The sequence below is a fragment of the Lupinus angustifolius genome, chromosome LG05 (genome assembly GCF_001865875.1).
Source record: "Lupinus angustifolius cultivar Tanjil chromosome LG05, LupAngTanjil_v1.0, whole genome shotgun sequence".
Taxonomy (NCBI): Eukaryota; Viridiplantae; Streptophyta; class Magnoliopsida; order Fabales; family Fabaceae; genus Lupinus; species Lupinus angustifolius.
The window spans coordinates 11446551-11456734 of record NC_032013.1 but is presented as its reverse complement, the minus strand read 5'-3'; the positions used below and the strand labels follow the sequence as shown (position 1 = coordinate 11456734).

Below are 10184 nucleotides of genomic sequence, written 5' to 3'. Positions count from 1 at the left end.
ATATATTATTTATACAAGATCCACATACATAATATGTCTCCTATTTAATTGTTCATTGGAACATATTTTTTATCATATTTTTTATGTTCATAGCTAATTTTCTAATAAATGAAATAGTTAGTGAAAAAATAATTACTAAGGGGTGGAAGAGATAAAGAGTAGATATAAAAAATAAAATAAAAATTATACAAGCCACAGACAATATAATATTATATCCAAGTACATCAATTTATACAAGGTTGTTTTTCAAATTATAAAATTGTATTTCTCGTGTTATTGCTAGATACCTCAATATATTTTATAAGCAAATTGTAAAATTACATTCATTAGATTTGTTTAGTTACATAAAATAATCAATAATGTTATACATTTCTACTAATGACAATACTTATAATTCAGACCACTGATATTGTAGAGTTTTTTTATTTGCAACCAAATTTTAATTTAACATAATTGTTGGGATAAAAACTGTGACAAAGAAAACATGCATGCCACTTACAATATGATCATCAACATATTCATACAAGACTTCAATGATTTGATGTGAGAGGTGCATTGGGTTCCTTCCATGGAAGTCTACATAGAATAATTTGAAGCCAACTCTAAAAGGATTAAATTAGGTGCATCACATAATAGAATAAACCCAATTAGTATAAAAAGGATAACTAATTTCTAAGAGAAAAAGGAGTGTGTTGAGATTAAGAAATTATCCGTATTATTATATGTTATATGCATATTTGGTATCTTAAGAAATCAGTGTCGTTATGTTATCTACACTTTGTTGCAAATAGGTAGATGGTATCTACTTTTATCATCAAGACTTGATGTCATTATAACCTATAGGTTTAAGTGTTAGATATGTTGTGAGCTATACTTTGAACTATTTTACTTTACTTTATTGGTTGCTCATACATTCTACAATACAACAAAGAATTGACTAATAGTAACTACCCTTAAGAACAAATAACAAAGCTAATAAAATAGCATTTATTTCTTCATTCATAATCATACAAGAGTCAACATCACACAAATTACAATATTCTAGAAATACAATTATTGAAATACTATTATCTAATCTATAGTATTAACAATTATTTACTTTAATGATTATTGAAATACTTCCTCCAAATTAAAGACCCTGATAACTATATCAATATTAGTATCATGTGTGTTATGAAAGCCAAGATCACCATTGTCAACTTTTCAGGCCTATCACATAAAGAAGCTCCTCCCTTTTCATTTCTACCTTTTCCAGATGATGGAGCAGAGACATTAACCGGCAATGAACCTAAATCAATAATTTAAATTAATATATCAAAACTAAGTTATAGAGAATCAAAGATAGCCCAAATATTTGATTTAGTTATCCTTGATACTCTTAGCTCATATAAATTTATAGTAATGTAGGTGAAACTTACAATTATAATTAGTCCATCCAATCTGTTGGCTAGTAAGATCATACACAATAATTTTGTCTTTTAATATAATGTCTGGCAGAAAAAGTGTATTGTCATCAGTGTCTTAATCTTGGAAAAGAGATAACATGACCTCACACAATAAACAAGAATAGTACTTTTAGATTAATTCTAAATAAGTTTTAAGAATTTAAAAAAAAATAGTTGAACTTCAATCATATGCAAAACTTACTTTACATATCCTTTCAATGTATCTCACCAAATAAAATGACATAAATATAGGAGCTAAAAGTTTAGAGTGTCAATATACCTCCTAGAATTGTTATATCTTGGGTTTTGTGAAAGCCAAGGCACCACAATCCTCCATAAAACTGTAATGCACAAGGCATCGTCATACTAGTTAGATAACATGAAAATAAATAGTACATACATAAATTATATATAGTACTTGATGTATATGAGGAGTAAAGACATGTAATTACTCAAAGCATTCAGTCTTGCCCACAATTAATCATGAAAGTCTTTGCAAATAATGAATACAAACTAATTCTATCATAAAGTTGAGGCTTAAATACTTACTGTTGGAGAGTGTATAAGGTAATCTTGTGACCTTAAAACCATAGATGCATGGTTAGCAAAGTTCAGACTTATTGGAGGAAAGATGTCAAAGATGCTTAACACACTAAAAATAAAAAAAAATGTTTAGAAAGTGTCAGAAAATCCTCTATTTTTAACATGCAGTCAATTAAAAAATGGCATGAAAGATTTCACAAAGATATATTTGAATATTCAACTTAACCTGGTGGGTACCAAGTAACAGTGAAATCCATTAGAAACAGTAGTGCCTATAGATCTTGGAATTCTACTATTAATCTACACAAAAAATATATTTGTCATTAATTATTGATAAATCTCGGGAGGGGAGGAGGGGGATGGCATCAAACTATTTTTTAAAAACACATAGACCGCATAAAAAATCAAAGCAATATTTATCGTTACCAATTTGATGATAAAAATAATCTATGCAAAACTCACTGCGTCAATAATAGAATTGTAGGCCTCTTCGATAAAGAACGCCAAAGTTGATCCAGAATCAATCATGACACCTTTGGTACTTGATGTTATAAAGACTGTCGGATCAATCTGCAATGTGTGTCCGTTGACAGAAATGCTCTCCAGATTTAAATTATAATGAGGTCTGGAATTTTTTCCAAGTTATTAGTGTAAATATTTTCCAAAAAATTTCATTCAAGTAATTTCAGTATAAATAGTATTTCTATAGTGACATATTTAATCCAACTTTTGCATATTATTTGACATAATAATGCACACATGTCTTCGGTTAAAAATACCAAAAAAATAACAAGACAAAATGATAATCATAAAACAATTAACTCATAATTTGATATGGTGCATTTTACCAAAGAATAGAGATGACCAACATATATAACACTTAACAAACACCACATGAGATATCACATGTAGGAATTAAAAAATTTCATTTTATTCTAGACAAAACACACTTACTGTTTTGGAATAAGTGGAGTATAACTCATGTTTGGCTCTACAACCTCACCAAGAACAAGAATGCCCCCACCGCTAGTATCTCCTTTTAGACAATGAGAGAATACTCTAGAAGCTTTTCCTTGTGAATAAAGCTGAGAGATGAGAGACGTGTCATCTTTCCCAAATCCAAATATCCCATCAAGCGCACTCTCATACGATGTCAATCTCCCAGTCCGCATGTTACTACAACTATTCCATAATACAACATACAAAGTAATGTTTTCAAAGTTAAACCTTTCGTAGAAGAAAGAGAGAAGCAACTAAAAAAATAGGAATGTTATTTTAATTATTTGAGGTTTATGATAACTCACCCAAAAACTAATGGCACAGATGAATTTGGTGCCACTAGACCCTCTGAAATATCGGCAACATGCATTAAGTCTGAAATAATGTAGCCTGATGTCTCACCACCGTCTTCATACTGAACTTTAAAGCTACAATGGTTGTTGGTGGAACAAATTGCACACTTGTGGTGTGAACAAGGGATGACCGAAGATGTTGATGAACTCTCAGGGTCAAAATAATTGAGCTTAATCTATAACAAAAGTCACTAATGATGACATGATCCAAGTTATACAATTAAAAACTTGTAATTGGAGCTGTCAAAATGGGTCAGATTGGTCGAGCCAGTCCGTCAAAGCCTGAAAAATAATATAGTATGTGTACCTTTTTAGGTACATTTTCTTAAAACTGGACTTTTTCGCCCGAATCGGTCGAATCACTATAAAACTGAGTTCGGTCCGGGTTTATCCTGACAGGCTGGGGCTACCCGTATATTTATTTTTCCTTTTTAGTTTTACTATAAATGATGTTATCTTTTGCAACAAAATATCACTAGCTGCAAATATCACTAATGGTGGCAATTGGATGGATATGGATTTGGATCATAAGGGATTGATGGAAGTCATTCACCAATCCATATAAATCCATAAAATCACATTTCTAAACTATCCAATCCATTCATATGGATTCCAATCCATTCATTTCATCCATATCCATTTTAATGGATTGGATGGATGAATAACTAATCCAATTTTTTTAATTTGAACTAAAGCATTTTTTGAAGGAAAAAGCCTTTTAAAATTATTATTTAATAAAGCAGTCATGCAATCATGCATTTTTTCTTATGCTCAATCATGACACAAAAATGTTATACCAATCTTTATTGAAACGTTTTGAAAAAATGTTTTGAATAAAATGATAATAATGTTGAAGGAATCCTTTTGTTAGAAAGAAAGTAGTTTATATCACTTGTATTAACACTGGTGAACCAATCTTAATACTGCTACGATACAACATTTATATTGGTCGTGCAATTATACCGGTAAAAACTGGTCATACCGGTTAGTTTTCAATTGAATTGTACTGGTCATACCAGATGGTTTCATGTAAAATTCTTTTGTAATGAAAATTATTTATTGATGCCAAAATATTAGTATGGATGATCAAACACACAACTACAACATTGTTATACATCTAAAACATGATCTATAATATACATTTTTTAACAAGTGGTATAAATAAAAATTGTTATTGTATTCTTTATTGATTTTTCAACATTAATATTAGTATAAAATATATGTATATCTAACTTCACTAGTATGCGGTTTAATTAGTGAACTACTAGTTGAACCACCATACCAATATATTACTACTCTGATCGGTTTGATGATCATTACAATATTAATAACATTGGTTTATACTTTTCATGTTGGATTGTATAGCAAAGTTGGATCTGCATGTTGCTTTATGGGAAAAAACATTTTTGTTTTTATTTTTTTGGATGGATTGGGTATCAATCCAAATGGATATACCCATGGATATCCATTGGATATAATGGATGGGTTTGAATCCATCCATTATCAACACTATCTATTGAATTATATTCATTCAAAGTCATTAGTTCTAACGGATGAATTTAATTTGGATGGATTATGGATTGTGAATAATTTTACACTCTACACTTCACAACTTAGTTTGACTCTAAATCGCATGCTCTTTTTTGCAACAAAATAATACAATAGCTGGAAATAATATGAGAAACACTACCACTTCTCTCCCTTAAGTGTGTGTCTCTTGTAATCTATTCGAAAGTAAGTAGTTAAACATGAACATATCTTCTATTTTAAGATATATACCACTTTATATATATCCTCTCATTCACATTGATTAGAAAATGTGAAGTTGATATATATTTCATTCATTGTTTCATTTTTCTGACCAATAAAAAACAAAAAGGAGATGAAATTTTCAAAATTTAGAATAGAAGATGTGGCTCGAATGTAAACAACCATTATCATTTTTTCATTCTTTGTTCCATTTTCTTTTAGGTAATTTGTGTTGTCTTCATTCACTCTCTATTATATGTCACACTATCTATCCATTCATTCTACATTTTGATTTTTATTTGTTTTATTGGAATATGAGATAGAGAATGAATGTGTATTTCATGTTCTCCTTTTTATTATCTAATAGGTTAGATAATGAACTCTAGCAAATCAAGGGAAAAAAAGTTTAATTTTTCAAAAATGTTCTCTGCATTCCTGCTCCGTGAGTTAGGGGTTTAAAATTAAAATAAATTTCTTTGATTAAAAATAGGCTTAAAAAACTTATAATCTAAAATAATTGTTTTTTTAAAGAACATTATGTGGGTTAGTTCACCACAGCCCACAACTCGTTTAGGACAGGTTTGGATAATAATCTCATTTACATAAATTCTAATTGAGCTTTTTAGCTCATCCTAATTTAGTTTGAGCTCGATATAGGCTAGCCTGAATCCATTATGATAACCCAATTTAAAAACTCTACATGGAATTGAATTTTCAAATTATAAAAAATTGAATTTACCCGGAGATTGCTTGTTTGAGGACACCCATTACAGGAGACACAATTAACCCACGACATATCACTACCGGTGTCAATTGTCACATGAAATTCCCTTGGAGGAGAACCCAAATGAACAGATGTGTAATAAAGTCTGCAATAAATCATGCATTTCAAATTTAATAAAAGGATTAATGAACATAATTGGTGAACATAAGAGATAAACTTAATCAACAATATAAAAGGAAACATAAATTATGAACACAAAATATCAATGAATGAGGCTAACTATTACTTAGAGTTATTAAATTGTATTCACATATGATCGGTTAATTGCTCATATAGTTAAATTAGCTTGAGGTTCAATTACATAAATGGTGTACATAAGAGAACTATTGACTCATTGATTAAATAAAGTTTAGAAAAAAATTGATTGATCCATGATGATATCAAATCTCTTTCTTTTGCCAACTTCTTATTTTACTCAAGAGAATTAGTGATTTTTCTTTCTTCAAAAAAGGATAGAATACCAAAATATTGTTAGTACAAGATCCTTTATTGATTATGCTCAACAAGGCATGAACTTTATTATGTTGCTCAATGAACATTTTTATAATGTTGGTATTTAGATTCTACTCATGGATTATCTTTCCCTAATTCTTTAAAAAAATGTTTTTTTTAGAAATAGAACCCCAATTTTGACGGAGTAATTTCCTTACCAAATTTTGTTTAAAAAGGAAGCAATTTATTCATCTCTAAATATATTTGGTTATCTTGCTTATATATGAACATTGCCTTCCAAGATAAATAAGTTTTCTCTTAGAGCCACTACCACTATCTTTGTTTACTATCCTATTGGTTACAAAGGATATAGACTATGATTTAACCTCAAAAAGTTTTTGCTTTCAAAAATTTTATTTTATCCTTGTATTAATATATGATTAACTCGGGACAGTGAATGAAATGAGGACACGTGGTCCCCTTCCCTCTTTCTGCCCTCCTATTATACCACACATTGTTATGCTAGTTAGGGTGTGTCGTGGCTTAACCACCATGCATCCATCACTAAGTTATGGTTATGTTAACACAGTAACTCTCAGGATGCTATAATAGCATTGGATGCGTTGAATTTTACTCCAGTGAATAACAAACTTATTAGGGTCATGTATTGTCATAGCTAGGGATCCTAGTAGTATTCACAAGAGTGGTACTGCGAATATTTTTATGAAGAATTTTTCTCAAATGATGAGACCTGTTGCAATTACTCCTTATGTTGCAATTAATGATGATGCAGAAGATGAAACATCTAGATCTGCTTCTAAAAGATGAAGAAAAAAATAAATTTAAAGTAAACTAAAACAACATAAACAGAATTCATTACCCAGCTGCAATAGGATCTGCGGTTCCATAAACGGGGAAGTTGACAACACTGGCTTGTAGGATTCTACCATGCCTTTTCATGTCCATTGCCCTAAGTTGACTCAAGTTCATTCCATGATTAGGGAACGCTCTTTTCAGCGTTAGAGACGTCGGAGCCGCCGAAACCAGCACGACGAACACTAGTGAGGAGAGAACAATAGCCAGCATTGATGGAGACATGAGAAGACTAAATCCTTAAAATCCTTGTGAGTTCTTAGAATAAATGTGTAGTGTGTGGAACATGAAATGTCCACTTATATAACAACATGGGCAACGGAGGGAAAAGCAAAAGTTGAATCGCGAATGCAAAAACAGTACAAAGGTTGGTGTTCATGAACTTGGTGATGTTTTTGTTTCCATGCACTGTCTTAGTAATTCTGATAGAGAGAGATAAAGAGGTGTAACATCCATGCATGGCATTCCCTAAACATAACACAATTATAATATATTTAATGGATGGATGTCTCCAATAGTATCTTATTCTATGTCCTGGATTAATCATATATTGCTACATGAATAAAAGAAAAAAATTTTAAATAAAATGTTACATTTTTATTGGCTCGGAATAAGAGATGAGACACAATTAGGAACATATAATCTCTATCTAGATATAATATGGTGTGCATTTCAGAACCCAAAAAATTGAGATGAATGTAAGTGAGATAACAAGTTTTAATGTGCTGAAAATATAGTTTTAGGAAATATTACTTTCCACCACAACACCATTACTAAAACACTAGACTAAATGATAGGAATCTGTCCTTCATTCATGTAATATAATATAGACCAAAGTGGTTTCTTCTTCTTTTAATAATTTTACTTTACTTTACTGGCTTCCCCTAAATTCTACAATTCAACTAATAATTGGCACATAAGAGACGCATGAAAATATAGTTGCTAAAAATTCCTAACTGCACTTTTTTATTAAAGAAAAATCTGTTAAAAGAGAATGGAAATGTATGGCTGGAAGGCACAAGAGAAAGATAAAGAATTGTAACATGCATGCATGTCTTTTCTCTCCTCTCTAAACCCAATTAATTGTGATCCATGTTAGTTAAAAAGAGAAAATGGTATATACACATAGGCAATATAAGAGTTTTATACATTGTCAATTTATCATTTATGATTCCATTTTAATATTTTTCAAACATAATACAAATAAACGGTGGAAAACATATTATCTATGTATAAATCGTTGCACTATAGTGCATATACTCAAAAAATTAGAAATTATTGCTTTGCTAATTTATTTACAAACTTTTAATACTGATTTTTTTTTATTAACATAAAAAAATATAATTGGTTGGAACTGGGATAGGATAACATTTTGGTACAGTTAATTTCTGTTAATTATAATATAGAGCTAATGATGGATACAGTACATTGTGCATTTCACAACTCATAACATTGACTTGCAAAATCTAAATTCTCATTTTAAATATTAATATTTCTTATATCAACATTTTGACTATTCTTATCAAAATTAAATAGTTTAGTGAATATAGTTTGTTTCACTAAATATATTAATTTGACTATTTACGTATTGTTAGTGTAAACATTTATATATATTCAATACATCATTCATTATTTATTTATATTACTTTTATTTAAGAATCAATGAGGATTGAAAATAAGTAGTGAATAATGGAATAACAGTGTATAAAATTCTTACATTGTCTCGTTTCATATATTTTTTTCTCATCAAATATTAAATATATTTTATAAAATGACATTCATTATTACTATTCCTATATTTACTTTTTCCTAATTAATGTAATTAGAAAGAGAAAATACTCTATATATTTTCTTTTTACACTATAAAGATATCATATAATGTGTTGTGTTAATGTGCCTCTTAAATAAAAAATAATAATATACATGAATGACGAATGATAGATATATTGATTGTGTTAAACAATGTACAATAATATTACATAGATATTAAGCACAATTAAAAAAATTGGAAAGAAATTGTATAAAAAATGTCTAAAATCAATTTTAAAAAAAGTACATATTTAAAAAGCTAGCTAGAGCTAATATTATTTAACCAAAATAAAGGGTTAATCTTAAGTGTTAATTGATTTGACAATACAAAATTGCTTTTAACTTTAGCATTAGATAATGCTTGACAATACGCTATTGTTTATAGCTTATTAGACATATTGTAATTTTTTGTTGTGGTCCACAAGATAGTAAAATTAAAGATTATAACTTTTTAAAGTTAAATTAGAAATAAAGTAGTTATTCAAAATCCATATAAGGAAATTCAGTAATTATATTTCATCATTACCTTTTAATGTTTTACTAAACAACAATATATATTCATAAAAAACCTTACCTTTTATTTAATTGTTGTATAATTAATTACGTAGTAAGTAAGGAAACAAAAAATAACAATAAATAAACATAATATTAGATGTCATTTTGTTATTTAACAAATTTCATGTAGTTTTGTTAAATTGTTGTATTCAAATAAGCTACTTATGCATATACAATATTTAGCTACAATCCGAAAGTCTTCAACTAGTTTCTCACCCATTAAGGCATAAATTATCACATATATAAGCTACTTTCCATCTACATATAGTATGGTGTGCATTTCATAACCCAAAAGTTGAGATGTATATGAGTGAGATAACAAGTTTTAATGTATTGAAGATATAAAGTTTTAGGAAATATTACTTTCCACCACAACACCATTACAATAACATTAGACTAGATGATAGGAATATGTCCTTCATTCATGTAACATAGACCATAGTGGATTCTTCTTTTTTTTAACGATTTTACTTTACTTAGTGGCTTCTTCTATATTCTACAATTCAACAAATAATTGGCACATAAGAGACACATGAAAATATAGGTTGCTAAAATTTACTAACTGCACTTTTTTATTAAAGAAAAATCTGTTAAAAGAAAATGGAAATGTATGGCTGGAGAGAGCAAGAGAGATAAAGAATT

The 10184-nt window shown here is 29.0% G+C and overlaps 1 protein-coding gene and 1 long non-coding RNA gene across 4 annotated transcripts; one reads left to right on the top strand and one right to left on the bottom strand.

The window, feature by feature from the left end:
* On the bottom strand, positions 954-7433 carry LOC109347799 (aspartic proteinase-like protein 2). 3 transcript variants are annotated; one of them, XM_019587873.1, is made up of 10 exons: positions 7186-7433; positions 5829-5958; positions 3293-3516; positions 2943-3170; positions 2451-2613; positions 2215-2288; positions 1995-2097; positions 1726-1786; positions 1419-1490; positions 954-1288 (listed from the first exon to the last, which is right to left on the bottom strand). In XM_019587873.1, exons 1-10 carry the CDS (start codon positions 7401-7403, stop codon positions 1146-1148), a joined length of 1416 nt encoding a protein of 471 aa, XP_019443418.1. In that variant the 5' UTR covers positions 7404-7433; the 3' UTR covers positions 954-1145. The 3 variants fall into 3 exon arrangements, with proteins under 3 accessions (XP_019443418.1, XP_019443419.1, XP_019443420.1); XM_019587874.1 differs by having other exon boundaries at positions 1995-2088; XM_019587875.1 differs by lacking the exon at positions 1419-1490.
* On the top strand, positions 1459-9853 carry LOC109347802. The gene is made up of 3 exons (XR_002107646.1): positions 1459-1837; positions 5312-5318; positions 9843-9853. It is a non-coding gene; the product is annotated as an uncharacterized LOC109347802 (long non-coding RNA).